Source organism: Mastomys coucha, unplaced genomic scaffold, assembly GCF_008632895.1.
Source record: "Mastomys coucha isolate ucsf_1 unplaced genomic scaffold, UCSF_Mcou_1 pScaffold19, whole genome shotgun sequence".
NCBI classification, from domain to species: Eukaryota; Metazoa; Chordata; class Mammalia; order Rodentia; family Muridae; genus Mastomys; species Mastomys coucha.
In genome coordinates this window covers 531,605-557,672 of record NW_022196901.1, presented here as the reverse complement: position 1 = coordinate 557,672, position 26,068 = coordinate 531,605, and the positions used below count along the sequence as shown (strand labels likewise).

The window sequence follows — 26,068 nt, the reverse complement described above, 5'->3', positions numbered from 1 at the left end:
ATAATATGTGTGTGGTTGTAGTTACATCATGTTAGGCATAATTATGACCTGGTTAAATATGTAATGCCTTTGTGACTTTACACGGATAGTTATATCATGGTAGGTCTAATTATGTCCTGGTTATTGCTCACTTGGGCATGAAGCATGAGATAAGAAGGTGTGACTTTTGAGTCAAGCTGTCAAGGAGTGAGCTTGTGAAGACTCTTCTGGGTTGTCAACTTGACTTCATCTGGACTTTACTAAAACCTAAGTGGCTAGGCACACTTGTGAGAGATTTTTTTTTCCTCAGTTAAACCATTTGAAGTGAGATGACCCACTTTTAATCTGCATTTTTTGAGGTGGGAAGACCCACCTTTAAATCTGGGCCACACCTTCTGCTAGCAGCCTATGTAAAGAACATGGAAGAAGGAAGCCTTCAGTCTCTTTGCCTGCTTGCTCTCATGGGCAAGTCCATTCCTCCACTGGCAGGAATTACAGCCTACTTTTTCAGGATTCTAACATATATTGAAGATAGCTGAGACATCCAGCTCTGTGGAATGAAAAACTACTGGATTTTTGGACCATCTGTTGGTAGACAGACAGACAGACAGATAGATAGAGATAGTGAGATAGATTGATTCATCCTATAAGCTCTGTGCCTAAGGAACCGTGAGGCATATAGTGGATGTAAAGTTTCAGTTTTCAAGCTGGAAACATTGCAGAGATTGGTTTCACAATAATATATGCAACACTACTTAACTGTACACCCAAACTGCTAAAGTGGGGTTGGTGACCTATGTTTTATCAAGATTCAGAAAGAAGTTTAAGATGTTTTAAGGCTTCAAAGTAGACAGCTTGTCCCTGACACTCAGAGGTGGTTCCTGAGTCAAGCAGAGAGATACAGGCTTTTTGGTGGCATGTAGCTGCTCTCTGTCCTGAGCCTCTTTCCTCCTTACCTAACAGAAAGTATTCTTTCTAGTCTGTCTGTGGAAAGTAGGAGAAAGACAGAATGTTTTGGGTTGTCCTACTGTTAAAGGTCATGTGTCCCCATATGATGTCCAAATGAAGAGAAAGGTTAAGTATTGGAGGTTTTCTACAATCAGCTTTTATTTTTGTAGAGCTGGTGCTTACAGCTTTAAGTTGTACCCGGAAAAACCTCAGCACAGCAGTGGGGACCTTCTAAATGTACGTCAGCTTATAACTAGGATTCTCCTTTGCTGAATGTATAGGAATCCACAATGTTTCAATATGAGTAAGAAAGTTTTGCCATATGACAAGGGAAACAAAATTTTAACAGCTACAGCTACCATCTACTGAATTCTTAGTTTCTTTTGACATAGACAGATAAATTGATAAATAAATGACTATCGAAAGGGCCTATGAGTGGTCACCGCTGCACGCCTGAGCCTGGTGACATACCACAGGTGTTGTCCCATCTTTCCTCTTCTGAGCCTTAGCCAGCTTTGGCCATCAGCTATCGTCCAATCAGGTCCAAAATGAAAACGAAAAGGTTGATGATGTCCACGTAGATGTTCAGAGCAGCAAAAATGTACTCTTCAGGGTCTATCACATAATGGTAGTGCCCCCCCACCATCATCTGCACGTCCATCACCAGGTACTTAAAGAGAAAGAAGAAAACATCTCTATATAGCACAAGAAGCCTTGGGTTTCAGCCCAGGACCACATAGATGGTGTGATAATACATGCCCAAAATTCTAGCACTCTGAAGGTCAGAAGGTCAAGGTCATCATCAACTACATAAGTTCTTGGCTAACCTAGGGTAGATGAAACTCGATCACAAAATTGGGAGTAAGAGAGGGAAAAGGGGGGGAGTAGATAGGGAGAAATGAAAAGATGCAGGAGGTCAGTTGCAGCTGAGTACACTATTAGAGCTTCAGTCCTTGATTGGTCATCCTAGTTTGCTCTCCATGAGCAAAAGCATCTCGTCCTACTGAAGCCCAGAGAACCAACTCTGCAAATTTCCTTTGCTTTCTAAGTCCTTTGTGCCTTTCTAAGGCCTTTGTGTCTTTTGTCAATAATGTGAACCAGCTGGGCAAGAGGGACACATCACTGCAAGGTGCCCTGCATCCGTGACTTCCCCGTGCCCTTGCTTGGACAACCAAAGATGTTTCCCAGCCTCAGAGTAAGGGCTGTGTCTTGGGAGCTTGGATGATAGCAAAGCCTGAGACAGAGAGGGGAGAAAGTGACTCTTCCCCATGCCATATCTCACTTCAGCTGCAATAGGTAAAACTACAGAGTCCTACATATGGGCACGAAAATATCAGAACCCTCTCTCACTCTCAAGACTGGCACAAGATGGAGATCTGGGCTGCAGGAGGAACATGGGAGGGAGAGAAAGAACAATGGCCTCTGAGCCTCTTGGGTGCAGACTAGACTCAGAGCCCAGTGCCATGAAGAGAGCCCAGTCGGACACACCGAGACTGGCACGACATATAACTATTGAAGTTTCACATTAAAAAAAAACATTTTAGAATGCCATTCACTTTGTGAAACCTGTCCCAAGAAACTCAAATATCCACTGTCCCTGGCTGCTGATTCCCAGGCAGGCTTCAAAGAGTAAGAGAACAGAAGGGAGGTCGGGATGGAAATTAGTGTGGGGCTTCATGCAGAGTCACAGCAGATCTGGTGTCTCGGAATGTGGAAATAGGCAGGGCAGAATCTAATCTTGGAGAAAAGAAGGGCAGGCCGCTGTGAGTGACAGGGAAGGGAATCAATCCAACAGGAGTGGTGTGCTGAGTCCTGCCCCCAAGTCTCACTCCAGCAACTGAGAATGTTTGCTCGCACAAAAGGCTTCTGCAGCTTGAGCTCCCTTCTCTCTCGCTCAGGAGCCCTGACTGGGGAGCAGGGACCTTTCTCTTCCTCCAAAAGGTTCCAGAATTAATCTCAGTACTCCTCATAAGAGATAGAGGTTCAATCATTTCACAGTTTGATCAGCTGATTGGGAGTGTGTTCAAGGGCAAGCAGGAAAATGGGCAGGGATCCAGTTGTATCTTGTCCCCTCTAAGGGAACAAAGGCTCTGGGTACCATCTAAGACACAGCTAAACTCCAGCCTGGATTCCAAGCCACTGATGTTTACACACACACACACACACACACACACAAACACCCACACATTTTCCTCCACTCTTTGGTACTGGGGGGCCTGTCTGCATCTCCAAGAGTTTTTATTCTTTCTGAATCAACCTACTTTCATGGGAAATGAACTGTGCCTGAAACAGACTGATACAGGCAGAGCTCACAGAAGAAAAGGGAGATGGACACAAACCAGATAGCAGGAGAGGTGAGAAAGCCAAACGCACACACCGAATCTCACACATAGACTTTTTATGACTGTTAAAAACAATGACACAAAATGTGATGGACGGGAAGCTAATGTGGGTCATTTGGTGACATCACATGGGATATGGGACTCAGCCTTTCAATTTGTATGTTCAGAAATTTTTATGATGAAAAAAGTATATATATATATATATATATATGTATTTTTTTTTGGCCTGGCATGTGGCACACACCCTTAATATGAGCACTCAGGCAAAAGCGTGCAGATTGCTGAGTTTGAGGCTAAATTGGTCTGCACAGCAAGTTTCAGGCCAGCCTGTTCTACATAGTAAGACCTTGCCTTTACTCTTTTTCCTTCGAAGCCCGAGAAGCCTCAGTGGGTACAAGGACTTGCTGCCAAAGCATGAGAACATAAGATCAAATCCTCAGAACCCGTGTAAACAAACAAAAAACAAACAAAACTAAAACTAACCAGCCAAACAAAATGCAAGCATGGCAACGCATGTGCCAAGGGTGGAGAGAAGAGGATTACTGGAGCTGACTGGCCATAAGCCCAGGCCCAGGTTCAGGCACAGACATGTCTCAAAGAAGTCAGGGGAGAGTAACCGAAGAGACACCTGACTCCCTTCTCCAGCTCCATGCACGCAGGGCTCCTACACTCCTGCAGGGCTCCCACGCTCTGCGGTGGGTGCTTACCTCGGAGCAATGGTGACAAGAGGGTGTTTCCCCCTTTTCTTTTCAAAGTTCACTGTGTTGTTTGAATTTTAAAACGGCCACATGTATTACTTTTAAAACCTTACCATTAACTGCAAAGATGGAACAGCAAGAGATGGGACTAAATGGAAAGAAAGGGACTCCCAGAGGCATCCACAGGGGCTTTTGCCTGCCCCCTCCAGAGCTCCTGGTATGAGAAATGAGAATGTGGATGCTCTAAACCAAATGAAGCCATGCCTTGTGGTGATGAGCTTTGAGGCTTCTACGTGATCCCGTCTCTGAAGGTGAACTTTTCCCGTTGCTGTTATTACTCTTTGTGTTTGTGTGGTGCTGGGGACCAAACTCAAGGTCCTTTTACGTGCTGGGAAAGCAGTCTGCCCCTAAGGGGCAGCCCCAGCCCCAGAATGTAATGCTTTCATAGATTAGAAAGGGCACGCATGCAGCTCTGCCGGGCGAGTTGTAATGTTTCTAGAGAATGTCTGACTCCACTGACCAGTGCAGGCCCCGTGAGCATATACCCCATGGTCTTCGGCACAGAGGTAAACCAGAACTTACCATGGAGAAGAACAGCGTTCCAAGTGCTGAGTACACCAGATGCAACCACTGCACAGAAAGAAAGGGTTATAGCTTCACACAACATGGAACGGTGCAAGTGCTGACCGAGTCCCCACCCTCTGATAAGGACCCATTACAAAGACAGTCAAGCCTGTAGGAACTAGCTCTTCCTGAACCTAATCACCACTGGCTACCACTTAATTCTGGCAAGCACTCAAAGGATGTGCTGATCTTCACAATTATCAAGTGGGTGCTTCCAATTCCCTGGGGCAGGGCAAGGACAATCCATTACATACGTCTGCTACCCATCCCTTCTGCATGGCTCCTCTAGAGAGGCTGGGCTGCCTTCCCTCAGCAAGAGGGTTTCTAGAAACCCTCACAAGGATCACACACTCCCTAGTCAGGGACGGGGAAGGAAAGATAGCAGAAACCATCCTGCAAGCAGTGGACCAGCTGATGGATGGTGATCTTCTGCCAACGCATTAAGACTGTAGCTTGGAGATGGCTTGTGAGAGTAAACTGAGACTGGAAATGAGATCTGTCTGTCTTATAGGCAACATAAGACAACATTGAGACATCTTCTTAAGCAGGAATAGTGCAAAGACCCATAGGATTCACTGAGCGACTGTGGAGAGTTGATAGACATCCTGTGCCAGGTGGGCTAGCAAACACCTGTAATCCTAGCACTTGGGAGACTGAAGAAGGGCAATCTCTATGAGTTCGAGATCAGCCTGGTCTAGACAGTGTGTTACATGCCATCCAGGGCTACATAGAATGACTATCTCAAGAAGCAAATAAGAAAAGCAGCAAAAGCAAAAAAACATCAGGTACATCTCTGTGAGTTCTCCTGCAAAATGTAGATACCACCTCCCTGGCTATAACAAACATGATTATCCATCCAGCCAAATGAGCCCAGACAACTCCTGGTCACGAGTCTAAAGATGGTGTAAGAAAGTCACTTGCTGCCAAATAAAAGCTTTGGTTCAGCATTTGAATAAGTTGGCCTCAGAACTTTAATCAAACAGTTCCAGGTCCCAGGCAGGGTTTCCATATCTGCCATTCATGGACAATACACACACACACACACACACACACACACACACACACCACATTTCTGCTCCAGAGACAGACTGTGCACAAAGCAATGGAGATGTAGACCCTGCCTAAAAGTCACATAAACCTGACCTTCCTGCCACCTCTACCCTTCACTCCTTGGGGACCCTGGATGAATTAAAATCCTCTGAGCCTATTTGATCATCTATAAAATAAATAAGAAATATTGTTCAGGAATGTTGTGAGAGCTGAATGTGATAGCTTGGTGAAAAACATACACAAGGTCTATGTCTGATACTTAATAAGACCTCAATGAATACACACTGATGAACAAGCTGGGTGGACACTAAGCCACCCTCTGTGGGTCAATATTGGAACCCTTAGCTAAAGAGGCCTTTCTCCCACTTTGGCTTCAGACAAGCAGTACCTGGATGCAGAAGACATTGTCTACCATAGAGGACAGGGTCCCCCCAAGACCCTGTTGGGAAAGGACAACTACTAGATTCCTGTCTATGGCACTTCTCCAATGAATCCCTCGTGTTAGACACACATTCAGATAACAGGGCGGGAGCATACCATTCCCTGCTCAGCTGCTGGACTGTACACACCACTTGCCATTTGTCTTTGGTCTCAAGGACATTTTTCTAAAAGCTGGGCATGTAGCTCAGAGGCAGGGGTGCTTGCCTGATGGCTCAAGGCCTTGAATTCAATCCCCATCACCACAGATGATGATAAAAATAATAATAAAATCCTTACATGCTTAGCCCCGACATCATGCCTGCTTCTCAAGGGACCTGTGCCGACAAAGCCAGCACTTTCCTCATTTTGAGTGCTTCATGAAGGTTTCAAATGGTAGTCACTTACGTATGATTGAACCACAAGCAAAATAATCCCGTAGATCAGTAGCACGGTGGTGAAAACAAACATCACTCCATTTAGCAGGGTAAAATCCCACTGGGGAGAAGAAAACAGCACATGTGACTCCATTACTATCTAGGCAGGATCTCAAACGTTTAGAGATGCCCTTTCTACCCCTCACACAGTTTATCCTGGCCATTTCTTCGGATGAAAATGCTTTATCCCCAAGCACTGAAAATTACCACATAAATGATACAACTATCACAGTCCATTGTATTTGCTTCAGGAAGGAGGACGAAATGGTGGAAGTTAAGATAAAATAATGAGAGCCAGGGGCTAATAATTTTTTTAACTGGGTGAAAGGTACATGAGAACCCATTGTATTTATTTTTGTATTTATGAGAATTTCTTCCTTAAAACCAGATGTGGTGGCACACATTTGTATTTCCAGCACTGGGGGAGGAGGAGGCAGGAAGATCAGAAGTTTAGGGTCATGCTTCACTACGTGACAAGTCCAAGGCCAGTCTAGAATACTCAAATCTCTGCTGATAAAGGAAGAAAGGAAGGGAGGGAGGGAGGGAAGGAGGGAAAGAAGGAGGGAGGAAGGAAGGAAAGGAAGGAGGGAGGGGAGGAGGGAGGGAAAGAAGGAAGAGAGGGAGGGAGGGAAAGAGGGAAGGAAGGGAGGGAAGGAGAGAAGGAAGGAAGAAAGGAAGGAAGGAAGGAAGGAAAGGAAGGAGGGAAGGAAGGAAGGGAAGGAGGGAGGGAAGGAGGGAGGGAAGGAAGGAAGGAAGGAAAGGAAGGAGGGAAGGAAGGAAGGAAAGAAGGGAAGGAGAAAGGGAAAGAGGGAGGGAGGGAAGGAGGGAAGGAAGGAAGGGAAGGAGGGAAGGAAGGAAGGAAAGAAGGGAAGGAGAAAGGGAAGGAGGGAGGGAGGGAAGGAGGGAAGGAAGGAAGGAAGGAAGGAAGGAAGGAAAGAAGGGAAGAAGAGAAGGAGAGAGGGAAGGAGGGAGGGAAGGAAGAGAGGGAATGAAGGAAGGAAGGGAGGAAGGGAGGGAAGAAAGGAAGGAAGGGAGGAAGGAAGGGAGGAAGGGAGGGGAGGAAGGGAGGGAGGGAGAGAAGGAAGGAAGGAAGGGTGGAAGGAAGGAAGGAAGGAAGGGACAAAGGGAGGGAAGGAAGAAGAAAGGAAAGAAAGAAGAAAGAAATGTGATCACAAATGATTAGGTGTTTTCAGGGTGGTATGTCTATAGACAAGAAATGTGAATTTTTAATAAATGTTTAGAAATATTTTTGTAAGATCATCACAATGTAATCAGTTTATTGTACGGAAGATTTTTGTGAGGGTGGTTATCTCTGTAATAAAAGTATATGTTTCTTTATTAAAGATTAAACAAAATTCTGCTTGTGTATAAAGTTGTCCTTATGAGGTGTGCCAAACAATTGAGCCAGTTCTCCTCTTTAGTTGTTAAACTGACTAAGGTGAGCCCATCATTTACTAAAGCAAGGAAAGAACCCACTAAATCCTCAGAAGTGTCCTAGGGCTGGTAAGACTCTGACATCATGGTTTAAAAACACAGGTCGTTGGTTGGGAGCGTGGTTTCCTGGAGTCATTGGTTGGGGTGTGGTTTCATGGAGTACTTGCCTGGCATTCACAAGGCCCTGGGTCAATTCCACCAAAATAAAAGAACAGTTAGGAGCTATACTGGGGGTTGGTGGTGCTTCTGAGCCCTAGTGACTAGCTCATCTGAAGATAAGCTGCCAGTTTGAACCAAGGCCCTAGCAGGGAACACAGGGCACACTCAATAGCATAGCTTGAGGAGGAGGGTGGTTGGTTTGTAAAGGAACCCCTTCCTAAAGTGGGCTGAAAGGAACTAGGTGGGCAGCTGTGACCCAAGAGACAAGGATACAGGAAGCCTCAAAATTTGGCTATGGTAAGCTGGTCTGTGTTACAAGAAGCTGGGAGTGGGTTTTGGTAAGGAATGTGGTTAGCCCAAGAGGAGCCTGTCAGGAGGAACCCATGGGAATAAGGGCCTCTCTCCTCTGAATGCGTCAGGAGGGACATATGACATGGTCAGCAACTCCCACACCATAGAGATTTGTTTCAATAATACGTACTTTTGTTTGTAGCGCAAACAAAGTGAGCACTAATGTCACCACAGTGGTGGCTCCTATGGCCCATAGTATCTCTTCCACTCTGTAGAAGCTGGAACCAGAGACTGCGGTTACTGTTCAGACATGTTCAAAGACACGCACACACGACAGAACAAGAATACGTAGCAAAGACTTACACTGAAATGCTTCCTAGCAGCAGGCCTTCCAGAATTGTCTAAAAACAAAAGCCACAGTCAATCAGCAGTCTGTTTCTCCAAGCAAAGCATGAGGCTGAGCTGTAGGCCTCAGAAGAGTGGACCCAGTCATATGTGCATTTGGGCAACATCTAGGGAGCAGGCAGGGACGTGAAGACAACCCTGGGAGCACAGCTACAGGGTGTTTATGGGAGACAACTGGTCCGACAACCATTCACTGTCACACTCTCCCTCGAACTAACAGAAGAGAGGAAAGTGCACATCACAGCAGCTTTCATGTGTGTGGTGCATAAACTATGTACTAATTGTGGGTGAAGAAACGAAGGTAGCAGGTCCATTTGTGGGCCACATTCTCATCAGTCGAATGGGACCGTCCACGCATTTCTGCACAACTTCATCAGGCCAGCACAGGCTGTCTCCGTGAACGTTTTGCCCGTACTTTTAGATATTGTCACCATCTGTGGTCCCGGCTGAGCATAAAATATTTCTTCAGGCTTTAGACCTGGGATGAGAACTGAGACTTCAGTGCCAGGATATGGGACTGCAGGACAGTTCTGAGGAGAGGTGACAGCACAGGACTGGTGCTCTGAAGGATTCCCTCCACCCACACGGAACCAGGCTGTGGGCAATGTGGGAGAGAGGTGGGAACCGGGAGCCATCAGGCAAGGGAGCCTGAGGGTCAGATCAAGTAACTGTCAGATTCACAGCCAGGCTCAGGATCATGGCCAGCAAACAGGACTGAAGAGGTTTGTCAGCCAATGGAGCCTGGGAGTTTGGTGGTCCTCAGAAAGGACCAGAGAAGTCCTCTAGTCTCATCAGAGATTAAAAAGGACGGCATAGCCTAACCAAGGTGCTGAGACGAGACTGGTTTGGGACTTTCTCAATCTATTAAGAGTCTGGAAGAGAACTGGGCTCCAAATGTCCTCGGTCACTTTTCTGGATTTCCCAGACCTAGACTGGGACTTCGTTGCCTCGGGCTGTTTGTTGATGTACCTAAGGACTAAGTCCATATGTCCACCAGAGGGCAAGATTTAGTCTTTGTATAAACAGTACTTCAATAATGTGCTGGGTTCCAACCTTCCTCCTGTGTTTCACTTTTCCCTGGTGCCTTCTACCTACTTCTCCAGCACCATCAGAGACAGACAGACAGACAGGCAGGCAGGCAGGCAGGCAGGCAGGCAGGCAGGCAGGCAGAGAGACAGGGAAACAGACAGAGGTAGAGAGACAGACACACAGACAGAAGACAGGCGAGCCTGGGAAGAAAGAGGAAGAAGAATGGCTATGGGCAGGGAATCACTGTAGAAACCAAGCATGCTCAGAACAGGGATGTGGGAAGCCACAGATTCTAGGGGACAAAAGCTGTTTGTGGCAAGAGTGAGTAATATAAAAGAGAAGAATAAAGATTTGAGAGAGAGAGAGAGAGAGAGAGAGAGAGAGAGAGAGAGAGAGAGAGAGAGAGAGAGAGAGAGAGAGAAAGAGAGAGAACATTGAGAACACTGAAACATGGCCAGGTGGTGGTGGTGCACACCTTTAATCCCAATCCTCAGGAGGGAGAGGCAGGTGGATCTCTATGAGTCTGAGGCAATCTTGGTCTATACAGCCAGTCTAGATCAGCGAGGGCTACCTAGTGAGAGAATAGTTCTCTTCCTCTGCCCCCTCCCTACCACCACTGCTTCCAAGCTATGTCCTGGAGCTTTAGAAATGGGAAGTAACTGAGCCAGGAAAAGATTAAGAAAATACCTTAAGAAGACAGCTGGGGGCAAGGGCATTGTGAAAATACCACACAATCTGCAGTGCAGCACAGGAACTATGCAGCCTTGCTTGCTTGCCTGGGCAACCAGCTGGGGATCCACTACAGCCAAGAAAGGTTCGACGCTTGAAAGGAGATCCCACTATAGATGGCAGCCAGCCATACGACCCAGTCTATTTCTTTCAGCAGGTAAATTACATAAACACTGCTTGGTACCTATGCAGAGACTCACACCACTGGCCCTGCGGATCTACTTGCTTTGAGCACCAGCAGATGCAGAATTCCAGCGCACGGGGCTCAGTGCATTTTGCACACCAATCTAATGACTGTGTTTGCCTCCCTGTTCTATTTCTCTTTCCGTTTGATTTCCCTGTCAACGTATTTTATCTTCACATATTGCAGATATCGGAGTGAGCTACCTCCAATAGGATTTCAGTCATCACAGAAAGAATGGTCAGCATTACGCGAAGGAAACACAAACTCAAAGGTAGACAGCATCCTTAGCCATGCGGGGCTAGTGCTAGGCTGTCCTGGGAGCATCAGCATACTCTAGGCAATTGTCACAGCTGAGGATACACCAAGCCTCTGGGAGTTAAGGGGTTCAGCCTGATAGCTGAAGGGTGACTCTTAGGTGCTGCTTAATGTCTCCTGATGAGCTCCCAGCTCCCTGGGGTTTTGAGCCTGGATTCGTGAGCATGAAATCTCAGAGATCCTGAGTGTATTCAGGGTTAGGGAGTTCAGATATTTGTTTCTGGGGTCCCCGTGAACAGGGGTAAAAAGAATTGGCTGTTAGAAAGGTAGTCACACAATTCTGTATGTCTAGCACAGCTTTGATGACAGAGAAGTATGGACAGATGAGCCCTGATGGTGGAACCAAGTTGTGAGGGCACGTGGATAGTTAAGGGATGTACCATAGCTCTAGATCTGGCCACGGGAAAGACCACTGTACCGAGGAGAATATTGTAGAACTTGGGGGAGACATAGACTTACAACGACTTCTACTTTCATGAGGGAATTGCAGTAAAAAACACCTTACAAAATGAAGAAAATTAAATTTCTTTTTCATAGATTTGTGAGTTGTAAGTGGAAGGCACTCTTTAAAGAGAATCGTGTTTGTTATCCCTGACAGAGGACTAATAGGACCCAGGCTAACTGCAGACATAGCCCTGACTTGCGTGTGGGTTCTTGTATGGCTTCGAGAGAGATGAGATTGCCGCAGCAAAGAGGGGCCTGGAATCCAAGTCCCAGAGGGGTGAGGATGCCTCTCTGAGTCCGTGTGAGTCGCTGCTTCCCTGCAAGTGCCCCCTACCTGTCTTCCTGCACCAGTTCCCACGGTGAAGATAGTGATGCAGTAAGAGGACAAAAGCGTCAGAGGGAGGCTAAAGCACCTGTCAAGGAGGGTTACTTACAAAGAATGTCAGGAGAATGTAGTTCATGGGCACTTGGCGCCGGATATCCCTACAGCAAGCAAGTATAATCATCACAATCAGGATCGCAGGGCTGTGGGTGGAAACCGCCAGTTACTGCTTCGGTACTCAATTGGGCGAGTCTTGCGTATGGACAGATGGGCACAGGGACACACACGGAAGCACATCTTTACAGGCCCACATATGATATGTAGAGCAAACCAGAACGATATCTCCTACTTACCTCTCTTTTAGGCCTTCAAAATGAGCTCTTTAATGTTCCCATCTACAGGTAGATAGCTTCCCTTTTAAATTTTTTGTTAAAAATGTAGATTCATGGAAAATTGTAAAAGGACAGAGAAGTTCGGTTAAATCTATATAAAATTTTTACCAATGATTTTGATTTATATATTTACAGCACAATTTCAAAACCAGTAATGGTTTTGAAAGCATATAATTTGAACCTGTGTGGTGGTGGTGATGGTGGTGGTGGTGGTGGTGGTGGTGGTGGTGGTGGTAGTGGGTTTTATTATTATTATTTAATATGACACATGAGTCTATGTGTAGATACATGTAACCCCCACCTCAATTAACATTCAGGACCATCTTTCCAATAACATATCAACAAAGATCTGACTGGTATGACTCTTCAGTGGTAACACTCCTACTACACACAGCTGGCCCTGACTTCTGGCCCCAATTAACTTGCTTTCCATCTTTAATTGTGTCGTTTAAAGAATTTTACACAGGGACTGAAGAGGTAGATCAGCGATTTAGTGCACTGGCCAGTCTTGCAGAAGACCTGGGTTTAGTTCCCAGCACCCACATAACAGCTTGCAAACACCTGTGACTCTAGTTCTAGAAGATGCAAAATTCTCTGCCACCCTCTGTGGATGTCTGTGTAACATGGTACGTATACAGATAAGTAGGCACATACAGACACACATAAAGAAGAACAAATAAGGAGGCTGGGGAAATGGCTGGCAGGGTAAGATCGCTGGCTGCTCTTCCAGAGGATCTGGGTTTGCTCAGTTACCCCGGTTCCAGGGAGATCTGAGTCCCTTTTCAGCCTGTGTGGGCGCAGTATATACCTGGTGCACAGATATGCTTGTAACACATAAAGCAAATCTTAAAAAATAAAACAAGTAAAGCAAATCTTAAAAAGGAAAGAAAAACAAAATATAAAGGTGTTCTGCTTAACCCTGGATGGTTTTGTATGTTTTTGTTGCTGTTGTCAGTTTGTGTTATTTTGAAACAGAGTCTTATGCAGTCAAAGCTGGCCTTGAATTCCCAAGTACCCAGTCTCTACCTCCTAAGGATTGGGCTTATAGGCATATGTCACCATACCCAGCAAGAATGTTACAGTTTACTACATTTTCAATAGTGATAAATATCTTGGTCAATAGTTAATAGAATCATTAATAATACTTACAAGAGTGCATACAGGAACTCGGGCGTGGCGATGACCCACTTTCTTACAGCTTTGCTAGTTTAAAAAAAAAAAGTTTTACATAAGATAGTAAAGGTTGCTAACTGGAATAGAAGTATAACAGTATCATGGGAAGCATGGGTAAACCAAATGATCAATGAGGAAAACTGGAGAAGAAGTATAGAAACAGTCTTTTTAATGGAAAATTAGGCTGCTAGTGCAGTTCCCTGTTAGAGCATCTGCTCGGCAGGAATGAGAATGAATGTGAATGAGGCCTGGGTTTAAATCCCCAGCGCAAAGAATAAAAGAGATACATTGTAAACGTTATTTTTTAAATTGTACGTCAAATTTAAAAGGAAACACCTGGTGAAGACCTTCATTTTTTTAAAAATACTGAGATCCAGACATGGTGGCACATACCTTTAATCCCTGAAGAGGTAGTAGTGGGTGGATGTCTGTAAGATTAAGGCCAGCCTGATCTACAAAGTGAGGCACAGCCAGAGACAGACAGGATAACCAGAGCTACATGGTGAGACCTCACTTAAAAACCAAAATAAACAAACCATCAAAAAACCAAACCTGGCCAGGCGGTGGTGGTGCTCACCTTTAATCCCAGCACTTGGGAGGCAGAGGCAGTCGGATTTCTAAGTTCAAGTCCAGCTGGTCTACAGAGTGAGTACCAGGACAGCCAGGGCTACACAGAGAAACCCTGTCTCAAACAAAACAAACAAACAAACAAACAAAAACCTAACCAAACAAAATAAATAAAACATTGAGAGTGATAAACATGTAAGCTAAAAGAAATCAGTCTAATAGCACTTTCAATGGGATGAGCAAAGCTAAAAGAAATCAGTCTAATAGCACTTTCAATGGGATGAGCATGGTGACTGATTAAAGTCTCTCAAATAATTAGAAAATTTAACAGTGTTCCAGCCTTCAGTGTCTCCATGATCTCACCTATTTATCCAAGTTATATTTGATAAGGGAGCTCAGCGAAAATCAAAATGAAAACAGTGCCCAAAGTAAGAAGAAGAAAAACATTCTTGATTTAGGAAGGTAAATTCCATGCTAGCTAGAAGGTGCTTCAGAAGAGCCTGCATATGGGAAGATGACTGCTTACCAACAATGAAGAACAGAAGCCTACTGTTGGAAATGCTCCAAGTTAAAGCAAGTTGATCCTGTGAGCATTCCCAAGAGCTACATAGCTTCTAATTGTAGACAGTAAGGAAGACGACTCACCAGAAAACAAAGATGCTGATGATCGCTGCAGTGATGAACAGTTGAACGGACAGAACCACAAACACTTTCACAATGAAACCTGTGGAGACAAGATGTTACTTTGTGACCCAGTATCCAAAGGTAAAACCAAATGCAATTTCCAGTGAAAGGAATCGCCCATTGTCATTCTAGGCCAGGAGAGGCTGCTGCTGTTTTAGTCAGCAAACGGAACAACAAAAGTGAAATGACTCTAGAGAACTTTTAAACATGTGCTATTTAAAAACTCTGTGAGAAGCATTGGGGATATGGAGCCTAGAGAGGCTACCTCCCATAGCCATGCAGGAAGCCCGGTGGATAGATAGGGATACCACCCCACCCACAAAACTTTCAGCCCCAAATTTATTCTGTCTACAAGAAGTGCAGGCACGGGAGATGGAGCAGGGAATGGCCAATCAATAACTGGCCCAACTTGAGACCCATCCCATGGGCAAGCACCAATCCCTGACACTATTAATGGTACTCCATTATGTTTGCAGACAAGAGTCTAACATGGCTATCTTCTGAGATGCTCCACCCAACAGCTGACTCAGACAAGTATAGACACCCACAGCCAAACAGTAGATAGAGTTTGGGGACCCTTATAGAATAGGAGGAGGGATGGAGGGTCTGAAGGGGAAGGAACTTCACAGTGAGACAAACGGGGTCAACTAACCTGGGCCATTGTGCTTCTCAGAGACTGAACCACTAACCAAAGAACATACATGAGCTCGACTTAGGCCTTCCCACTTAAATGTAATAGATGTGCAGCTTGGTCTTCATGTGGGTCCCAAACAACTGGAGAGGAGGCTATCCCAAAGCTATTGCCTATATGTTGGATATGTTCTTCTAGCTGAGCCACCTTATCTGGTCTCCGGGGGGAGAGGAAGTACCTAGCCTCACAGAGGCTTGAAGTGCCAGGGTTGGGGGATACAGAGGGGGCCCCCATCTGCTCAGAGGAGAAGGGGAGGGGAGGATGGGGAAAGAATTGTGGGATGGGTTGTTGGGCTCTAGTGGAGACATATTGTCCTTGCTGTTATTGTGTTTTTACACTGGCATCTAAGCATCTGGCCAGGGTTAGGCAGGTTATAATTCTAGATGCTAATATCTGGTCTTGTCTTTGGCGAGTGGGTGTTTGATTTCTGGGTTTCTGTTGCCCTCTCTTTTTCTTAGGAGAGAGTTATGGCTGTGTGTTGCCTGGTAGGAAATTCTTCTGGGATCCTAATAGGTGTGGCCACTGGGGGTTACCAGGATTGGATTATACCTACTTGAGTTGTTGGTCAAAGGGAGTCTCATGGGAGACACATGCTAAACAATCCAAGCTGATGCTAAGTCTATAGGTTGATCTCCACAAACTGACAAGTGTCATTGCTGAAGACAGCACCCAGACAGCTCACTCAGTGAACATGGAGAAGTTGAGCTACATAGAATCTTCATCTCTACTTGCTAGCATCTTTGGTACAGGAAGATACTCTACACGCTACCAAAAGAGACAGGAAAACACAAAGCCAGCCACAAACCTTTTGATCTTCTCTCTACAAGATATAATAGTGCTATGGTGGCACAAAGCATGTGGGAGTAACCAACCAATATCTGACCTGACCACTCCACAAGATGGAACCCATACCCAACACAATGTGTATGCCTAAGAGCCAGAGACTAGATAGTGCAAGGACCTAGGTTAAAACCAAATACTACTAGTCTAAAAAAATGTAGCAATAAAATGAGCCGGGCTGTGGTGGCACACACCTTTAATCCCAGCACTTGGGAGGCAGAGGCAGGTGGATTTCTGAGTTTGAGGCCAGCCTGGTATACAGAGTGAGTTCCAGGACAGCTAGGGCTACGTAGAGAAACCCTGTCTCGAAAAAAAAATGTAGCAATAAAATGCCTCCTAATGACATTCTGTACTTGTTGATCAGTGCTTTGCTCAGCCACCAACAGAGAAGCTTCCTCCTGCAGCAGATGGTAACAAATACAGCCAGAAATTATGCAGAATGAGCAAGATAGAAACACAGCCCTAAACGGGACATCTCTAATTCCTTCCCGAAAGGTCCAGGGATATTGCCCTTCAATATCACATTTCATGAGAACAAAAGTCCTCATTTATGTAGGTCACAATTGTTAAGATTTCTGCCATTTCCTGATGAGTATATTCCTGTCTATTCCAGAATAAATATCTAGGACATTTGATTAGTATGTTTAAAAACCTAGACCAATATTGTATGACCATGTTGTATGTAGATGAGAACATTTCATAATCATCAGTTAATGCATACTTCCTAAAAAAATCCAGATGTTGCTATATATTTATTATGGATTTCTGAATCTCCTGTACAACATCATGGTGGTCTATTATGGCAGCCTTTGACATGTCTCATGATAAAGAAAGAGCAAGAAAGCCAAATGAAAAAGAATTTATCCTTTCTGGCAGTACACACCATGGAAATTTTTAAAGAAAATATTGCTCCTTTCCAAGCCCAAATATTATATACTCTTACCTCTACGAATGGATGTGGTTTCAAAGGGACTGGATTGAATTATGTTCTCACTTGAGGGGGTAACATCCTCAGAAATTTGTACTGCATAGGTATTTGTTCCATCTCTACTCCTTGGATATGAGTATTTTATGGCTCCTTGTGGACTGTCTCCAGATGAAGTTGTGAAGGGCTGATCCAGTCTACCGGGATTACCTTTAATTGCTGCTTTATTAACCAGATGTTGATGATCTCCAGAGCTAAAGTCGACTGGATCACTGACCTCCATGTCTATTTTCCTGGAATAGAAAACCTGTCATTCATGTCCTGATAGCCACACCCCCATCACCTTACCATTCTTATAACTTTCAAGTGATTGCTTCATATTTTTGATGACTGTGGATCTATATCACATCAATGCATAATAAATATCTGTTAAATGAATAAGCAAATACGTATAAGACAGACTGTGTAGAGCAGCGGTTCTCAACATGTGGGTCACAACCCCTTTGACAAACCTCTATCTCCAAACATCTTTACATTATGATTCATAAAAGTAGAAAAATTACAGTCATGAAGTAGGAGGAAAAATAATCTCATGGTTGAAGGGTTGCCACAACACCAAGAGATATATATTCAAGGGCCGCAGTATTAGAAAGCTTGAGAACCACTATTGTAGAGTAAAATTATTTCCCTCCTATTATGGAATGAACCTTTCAATTCATTCATCAGAGAGTTAAAAGGCCTATGGAGATTCTTCCACAGCTTCTCTATTCAATTGACTTACACTGGGGGAAAGACAATATATCAAATGAGTAGTGAAATTAAAGGCAATATAAGCAAGCCAGGAACATAGGAAGATGTGAGTGCCCTCCATGATACCCAGAGGAAAACACTGGGAGTAGAAGAGGTTTCCAGATCTTCTTAGGGAAAGTGAAGGCAAGGCTGGAAGTGTTATAGAACTTGGTCAAATAAAGAGGTGGGTGGAAAGTTTTCCCAATAGCAGTCACCCTGGACGAGGTCCAGAGGGAACATAGACGGCAGGTTCCAGAAATGAAAGCTGCTCATATTCCATGATATGGAAGTTGATGATGTAATGAGATTAAACAATGGAGTTGTGGGATTTTTGTCACTTGGGAGGCAGGGAGGCTGGAATAACCTAAAGAAACTACCCTTTGCCCTCAATGACATCAGGATGTTAGGAAGAGTGATAGTCCTCCAATGATCCTAAATCCCTCTCCTAGGACCCTGGAAACATTGCTATGATTATTAAAAGAAACACTGCAGGTGGACATAAGGACATTGAGATAAGATGGCTGGTGCTCCAGGTGCAATACAAGCTCAAAGTTGAGGTTTTTTTATGATCATACTTAGAAGAGAGGAAGGCAGGAAACACCAAATAAGAAAGGCAAATGGAAGTCAAAATGATACAGATGCTATGAAGATGATTCTGGAAGCAGTTTGGAACAATTAAAACGTAGGCAATCTGGAGAAGTTAGGCAAGAAACAGATTTTCTAGTGGAATCTCCAAGAAAGAACGTGGCCCCTTTGGAGCCTTGGTTTTAGCCCCGTGAAGCTGCTATGGGACTTCTGACCTGCAGAACTGTAGAACTGTTTGCTCGCTATGCTTTATGACACTCAGTCTGTGCAGAACTGTATCAGCAGCAACAAAAACTAATTCAGTGGGCAATCACTGGGGGTTTACAAGCAGGGGAATCAAGGATCTGACTAGAAAGACCCCTCTACCTACAGTGTAGAGAAGGAACAAAGGAAGCCAGTGTGAAAACTAGAGATGGTGACTAGGAAAGTTGGGCTTGGCTGCTGGGTTTGACAACCAAAATGCTAGTCTCCAGAAACCTCTTGAAGACTAAAGGTCAACTCTCCCACTCATCTCACGGCAAAAGTGAACTTTTCTTTTCTCTCTCTCTCTCTCTCTCTCTCTCTCTCTCTCTCTCTCTCTCTCTCTCTCTCTCTCTCTTTCTTCTTTATTCCTCTCTTTCTTTCTTTATTCCTCTCTTTCTTTCTTTCTTCCTTTCTTTCTTTCTTTCTTCCTTCCTTCCTTCCTTCCTTCCTTCCTTCCTTCCTTTCTTTCTTTCTTTCTTTCTTTCTTTCTTTCTTTCTTTCTTTCTTTCTTTGTTGTTGCTGTTGTTGTTCAGGACAGGGTTTCTCTGCCCTGGCTGACCTGGAACTCAATTTTTAGACCAGGGTGGCAGCATTGAATTCAGACTTCTGCCTGCCTCTGCTGGCTGAGAGCTGAGTGGAATTAAAGGTGTATGCCACCATACCTGGCCAAAGTTGGGAGGTTTCAAGCAAGCCCCCTCCACTGCTGCCTGTTCTTGTCTCACAAGGGACATGATGGAGCAAGAAAAGGAGACTAAGATAGTAAAGCCAGGGTAGACTGATAGCCAAACAGGAAGTCCAAAAAAAATCTGCCAGGCTCCTGGAGAAACAGATGGCATTTAATAAAGACATCCCTTTTCCTCCAACTAGTCTCAAACGTTTACAAGATTCAGTAGTGATTTCTAGTAACACCGATGTTCATCAGCATAAATACATGAGAAAATTCAAGAACAAATTTGAAAGATGACTATAAGAGAAGCAGTAGTGATTTACTTTAGCAGAAATAAAATGAAATGTATCCATACATGTATATATCATATGTATGTATATGTAATATAGAGCTATATGATTAAAACTATAATACCAGTGTAGCAATGGATCAATGGGATGGAAGAGAGTCCAGGAACAGATTGATGTATGTATGAGAATTTAATATTTGATAAAGGTGAAACTTCAAATCATGCCCTCTGATGTTACAACAATTAGTTATACATTTGGAAACAATAGTTTAAATGCTATTTTATTTGTCATTCAAAGATCTGTTGCAGGTTGTGGTTGTTTGAATGAGGATGCCTCCTTTCCATAGGCTCATGTTTGAATACTTTGGTCCCTGGCTGGTGGAACTGTTTGGGAAGGATTAAAAGTTGTAGACTGTTGGAGGAAGCATGTCACTGGGAGTGGACTTGGAAGCTTCCAAAGACTCTTGCCATCCCCAGTGTTCTCTCCCTGCCTCCTACTGGGGATGGAGACATAATCTCTTAGCTCCAGCCTTCTGCCACCATGCCTTTGCTTTTCCACTGCAGACTCTAACCTTCTGAAACAATAATTGCAATTGAATGCTTTCTTTTGTAAGTTGCCCTGGTCATGGTTTTTAGTTACAGAAACAGTTAAGTAACTAATACATGGGTGAACTGAAAATGTTTTCAAATCTAATAACAATCATAGACACTATATTAGAAAATACAAGGAATATATAGATACACTTATAAAAATGATACCATTAAAAGAGAGAGAGAGAGAGAGAGAGAGAGAGAGAGAGAGAAGTATTTGACAGATTGGAGTTACAGAACAGTTCAGACATTAAACACTTCAAATTATAAAACATTTCAACAAATCTGATATAAGAAAATGATAAGATATTTGCAATGTTTATTATAATGCAGAAAGGGAAATCTTGGCAACTCAATGAAGATGAGAAGTGAACACAATCAATTCATACAAATGTAAATAACCAGTAAGCCTTAACAATAATGCTTCTCCAAACAACCAAAGGCCTGTAAATAAAGGCAGTAATGAAAGGCACTCAACGATTAAAAAGATGATCCTTATGGTTGTTAAGACTATAAAGATATAGATAATCTGGAGGCATATTATTGCTCTCATGAACCCACATTTCTTCTACTGTGCTCCTTCTTCCACAAAACAGTAAATATATTTAATTTAAATAATTACAAATTTAAATATATTGAAATAATCTTTTCTTGTTATTGCTGGAAAAACTAGCAAAGCTAGGATGGATTCATTATATGTTATCCATTATTATGTTCATAATTTTCTCTTGATTTTAAGCAAAATTAAAATATTTGTGTTATCTCAAAACAATCATGAGTCCTAAGCGTCAACTATATACAGTGGATATAGTTTTTCACATTTGAGGTGTACCAGCTCATTTCAATATAAATTTTTTGAGATAATTTAATGATATCTACCAGAATCTCAAATTTGTATCACTTTAGACCCCACAGCTATAGTTGGGATAATTTATTCCATAAACACATGAAATCAAAGGCATATGTAAAAGAAAATTTAGTATATTATTGTTTATAACTGCCAAAAGTTTATGACAGCCTATTACCCATCAGCAGAGAAGTAGATAAATTAATTTTGATACAAACACCAAAACACCATACACAGACACATACATATATATGCACCGATGTGAACTTCACTATGCTATAGTTTTGAGTTTTGAAAATAAAGAATAATATTTTAGAAAGATCTCATTAATATTTGCCCTCTCTCTGACTGAATAGAAATACTACAAATGTGATTGATCATTATTTTGATTCAGTTCAGTTGGAAATGTACTCAACTTGAATGAAATTATAGCAGCCACTTTATCCCAAAAAATAATTTCAATAATATATTTACATTTTGAAGGCAAAAGAACTATTTCCCTCTATGACAAGGTCTGGAGCTCTTCTATGGAAGGAATCTTCACATGAAGCTGAAGGTCACTAAAAGATGCTCAAGTAACCAAGGTGGTGTCTATGGTGCCCTACAAGTCAGAAGCAGAAACAGAGACACTTTCAAACCATCAGAGACAAAAGCAACCAAAACCCAAAAGCAACTGAGTATCCTGTGAGGAACTGTATTTGGTTTGTTCCTGAAACACAAATGAGGCTTTCACCTACTCCTCAAGCTCTCCTGACTCCTGAGCCAGCAGCCATCCAAGCAGCCAGGGAGGTAGTAGAACTTAGAGGCCAAGTTCTGAGTGACAGTTAAGAGAGTGGCAGTTGGAGCACAAGGTGAGTGGATCCTTCTTCTCAGGAAGTGGGGTTCTAAGCCAAGCCCAATCAACCTTCATGCTAGTGGGTGCACTTTCTGTTGGGTCTCAGGAAGAACTACACTAAGGTCTGCAAACCAACTCCATGTCATGGAGCAAGAGGCTCTGTCCATGAGGAAAGGGTCCTTCCAATCATGCCATCACTTTCTTCTCAGCAAGAAGGATGCTTATAAGACTTCACCATCCAGAGGTCCTGTGCCATTATTTCAGATGAGTAAGACTTATTTCTCATAAAGTATAAACTGGTCTTTCTGGTAGACCATGATGACTTTGGTGTCTCCTCCCCCATGGTGGAATATTGCTCAAAACAATCATGGGTCCTAAGCATTAAGTCAATTACATAGAGTATCCACTTGAGGTACACCATCAGTGGGAAGTCATGAAACACGTAAATCAGACTGGTAAGGGAAGACCCATGACCAGGTAGATGGTGAGCAGGTGCCATGAGCCTTTCTTCTCTGGGATCTGTAGGAGCGGGGAGGGGAAACTTGTCCTTTATGGAGCTTTTCACTAACCTAGTCATTAAATTCAGTGTCTGATTACTGTGTACAGAAAGTGAGGAAGCAAAAGAGATATGAAAAAGACATATTCCTTCCCTGCATAGTTGGAAGAGACAGGTGCACTGTGTACTCGTCAGGGAGAAAGAAGCGAAGGCTTTAGAAAGGAATTGCTATTTAGAATTATGGAGTTGGAGATGAAGTGTTGGCTGGTTCTTAGAATAATAGTTGTGTTAAATATGAAGGTTGGGAGGAAGCACCATGCAGGCAAAGAGAACAGTACCCCAATCTAAGAATGAGACTGGGAAGCAAGAATGTCTTATGCACAAAGTGGTTCCATGGTGCTCGAGTTACAGCATAGAACGTCCAGAAGTGGAAGACATATGCTGGCCACTCCCCCAACCCCCTTGGCCAAAAAGAAAAGTGTCAGTCAGAACATCTGCCTCTGCCACCTTCCTTTGAACCTCAGAGTCTCACAGGCCTCATGCACGATCTCCCAGTCCTCAGTGTCTCTATTTTGTTGGTATAAACAGTCAACCTGGGTTAATTATATGTTTTCCCCTCCAAAATGCAGTTAATATAATCTCTTTGTTTACATGTCAGGATTGTAACTAATGAATTAACTACAGTTTGGTCAAAAGAAATCCTCTCACTTCTCAGATGTAGCAGTTGTTTGCATTCTTATATGAACTAACTCATTTAGAACATCTACTCTATGATTTATAGCCTCTGTTGCCTTTCATTTGACAGTCGAGTAAACCAAGAAGAACTCATTGCAGAGTCCTACCCATTTAACAGGTAGGGCAAAAATACACATGGTCTGTGAATCCTCTGGTAGCCTCTAATCATCAGGGAACAGAATGTGATCGTCTCTTTTTGAAACTAGCTTGTGGTGTATTTTATACATCTGCTCTGTTTTTTTTTTTTATCTTAAGAGTTTTAATTAGTGAACTGTAGAACACATAAACAATGCTAACTGTAACTCCTGCAAATTATAGCACAAACTACACTAAGAACAACCAAGGAAATAGGTTTTCCCCCTTTCCCATTCATGTGAAATTTTAAGGCCTCCAGAGGCATTTACTTCTGCTTTAACAGCTTATGTACACACAGAACCATCAGAATTTCCTCATCCATCTCAGATGTATGAACTTGTCTGTGTGATCCAGTTCAACCCTTCCTCTGGCTCTGGACTGGGCATCTCTCACTGTGTACTACGGCTTGAATATATTTCCATAATCCTTATGCTTAAACTTAATTGCTGGTATAGAAAGTATTCTGCAAAGGCAGGATGCGATCAATAATCTTATGCAGTTGTGATGCCTATAAACCACTACAACGAGCAGCATGCCAAGGTGCAAGAGCAGCCCTCACATTTGGGTGGTCTGATTGGACTTAGGATACTCCACAGGAGGGAAATTAGGCTTGGCATTAGAAACCTAATAACCACCCAGGGGCAGTGAGGTCAGGTCCCGTAAAGGAGATCCTACTACTGACTCCTTACTAGTCCAGCACGACTCCTAACTACATCCTAAAACACCCTTCTGCACACAAGCAAGTGTAGCCATCTTCTCTCATCCAAGAAAGCTCCCCTTTACAGAAAAAGGACACTATTACAGAAAACCACAGCTGGACATATTGCAGAAATCAATGACTGTAGGGAGGTCAGTCCCCACAGGATGCATCGACAACACAAAAGTGCACAAAAGGCTCAGGAAATATCATGGAGGAGGGGGCCGAAAAATTGTAAGAGGCAGAGAGGTGGGAAGTTTAATATGTGACTGTGTTTCCTAGAAATGTCTGCATAAACTAGACCTAAACAGTGACAATATCAATAGCAATACTAATATGGTAAGGGAGAAAAGAAATCTCATGGGTCCAATCCCTAGACAAATATCTACAGGTCATTAATGACTCCCGAGAGAGATAATTAGCCTTTCCAGGGATGAGCCCCCAAATTGTTTATCAAATACAAATTGGTCAGGCCTTGTTGTGGGAATTATAAAAAAATGAATCAACCCCACAAACTCCATTTCCCATCAGGCCATGTTCTTGAGCCAGTGCAGTCTGGGTATCACCATGTCCTGGCGGGCTCTTGTGATTTTCTCCCAGCTATTTACAACATCTCGATCACATGCAACTCTTTACACACCCCCACAATCACTCATCTAGATAGCGCCTAGGACCCGGTAAGTAAAGCATGACTCTTAAGGCCTTAACATCCAATCAGGTTTATATAATAATAAGATCACAATTTACAAGATGCCAATACAGTAATTTCAGAACCAAATAATAAAGACAATATTCTAACCCAACTAATCTATTTTATAAAAACCTTTGCTTGGTTGTCTAACCACGTAGGGTGTGGCTCGTCCTCTTCATCTGCCTCCATGATGATCTCTCTCCTCCTCCTCTTGACCTTTTTCCTCCTCCAACTTTAATTCCACCTCTCTATTCCTGTCCAATCACAGGCCTGTCACTGCCCTAATGCGATTGGAGAGAGAGAATGCTGCAGCAAGCCCTGAAATCATATGAACAACAGAAACAGACTCAGTAAGTTGAATTTATATGTTTGTGAATTTATGTATGCGTAATGGTGTTGATATATATATTTATATGTAACATTAATAATCAAAAAGAGGCCACTAATCTGAGAGGGAGGAAGGGTGTATATGGGAGGTGTTAAAAGGAAGTAGCAGACGGGAGATATGATGTAACTGTATTCTAATTAAAATATATTTAAAGAAAAAAATAACATTTTTTTAAAGGTGGAACACTCAGAAGAAATTAGTCCAGGACGGTAAAATCCTAGTGAATGGGATTCAGCAATCAAAACTGTGGGAAAAAAAAATGTTTGTTTCTCATACATACCCCATCTCCAGTAATTTGTTACAGCAGCACAAATTAAGACATGTGTCTGAGATATCTCCCCCTGACTCCTCAGGGAGCCATGGCTTGCCCCCCTGGGCCTCATCATCCTCCTGAAGCACCCCTGAGGGAGGAAGAGACTAGGTAAGAGCCTTCCCATTGCTGTTGCTCATTTCCCTCACCTCTTGATTTGATCCCCGACATCCTCTTTGTCTAGTAATTCCTATCAGTCCTCGAGGCAAGTGTTGCTATACTCTTAGGCAGTGGTCCTCAACCTTCCTCATGCTGCAACCCTTTAATGCAGTTCCTCATGTCATGGTGACCCCCAACCATAAAATTATTTTTGTTGCTACTCCACGGCTTTAATTTTGCTACTGTTATGAATTATAATGTAAATAGTTGTGTTTTCTGGAAGTCTTAGATGACCCCTGTGGAAGGGTTACACAGCCTCCAAAGGGGCGGCTATCTACAGGTTGAGAACCACTGCTCTCAGGTGTCTGCAGGAGAGTTGCTGCTGCATGGACAAGCTCCTTGTTGAGTTAGGCCTGTGTGCCAAGCACAGCAATGGATGGTATCGAGCTGGATAATAGCGCCCTCACTGTAGAGGAACTGAGCTCAGAAAGGAGGAACAACTGCCGACCCCTGAATGAAATGTGGTCCACACTGCACCTCGCCTCCTACTGGGAGAGGATTTGGGGGTGGAAAATATGATTTCTATTTGATA

The 26,068-nt window shown here is 43.4% G+C and overlaps 1 protein-coding gene and 1 long non-coding RNA gene across 10 annotated transcripts; one reads left to right on the top strand and one right to left on the bottom strand.

Annotated features, from left to right (window-relative positions):
- Window positions 1-1,061: 1,061 nt before the first annotated feature.
- Window positions 1,062-21,976, bottom strand: LOC116097448 (protein lifeguard 2-like). 4 transcript variants are annotated; one of them, XM_031379925.1, is made up of 11 exons: window positions 21,824-21,976; window positions 21,565-21,691; window positions 17,098-17,372; window positions 14,585-14,663; window positions 13,349-13,402; window positions 11,920-12,010; window positions 8,743-8,780; window positions 8,570-8,657; window positions 6,467-6,556; window positions 4,550-4,597; window positions 1,062-1,597 (listed from the first exon to the last, which is right to left on the bottom strand). In XM_031379925.1, coding segments are annotated over exons 2-11 (909 nt in total). In that variant the 5' UTR covers window positions 21,567-21,691; window positions 21,824-21,976; the 3' UTR covers window positions 1,062-1,453. The 4 variants fall into 4 exon arrangements, with proteins under 4 accessions (XP_031235785.1, XP_031235786.1, XP_031235787.1 ...); XM_031379926.1 differs by having other exon boundaries at window positions 17,098-17,386; window positions 21,828-21,941; XM_031379927.1 differs by having other exon boundaries at window positions 8,570-8,670; window positions 21,828-21,941.
- Window positions 21,915-26,068, top strand: LOC116097449. 6 transcript variants are annotated; one of them, XR_004121437.1, is made up of 6 exons: window positions 21,915-21,941; window positions 22,032-22,193; window positions 23,227-23,274; window positions 24,948-25,029; window positions 25,245-25,488; window positions 25,760-26,068. It is a non-coding gene; the product is annotated as an uncharacterized LOC116097449 (long non-coding RNA). The 6 variants fall into 6 exon arrangements; XR_004121436.1 differs by lacking the exon at window positions 21,915-21,941 and having other exon boundaries at window positions 21,954-22,193; window positions 25,838-26,068; XR_004121434.1 differs by lacking the exon at window positions 21,915-21,941 and having other exon boundaries at window positions 21,954-22,193; window positions 25,817-26,068.

Excerpts from the sequence above, each read along its gene's own strand:
- LOC116097448 (XM_031379925.1), bottom strand. Across the intron at positions 12,011-13,348 it reads GAGTTCCTGTATGCACTCTT|CCCTGCGATCCTGATTGTGA; the intron begins GTAAGTATTATT and ends TTCCACCCACAG. Across the intron at positions 6,557-8,569 it reads TGTTTGCGCTACAAACAAAA|TGGGATTTTACCCTGCTAAA; the intron begins GTACGTATTATT and ends TCTTCTCCCCAG.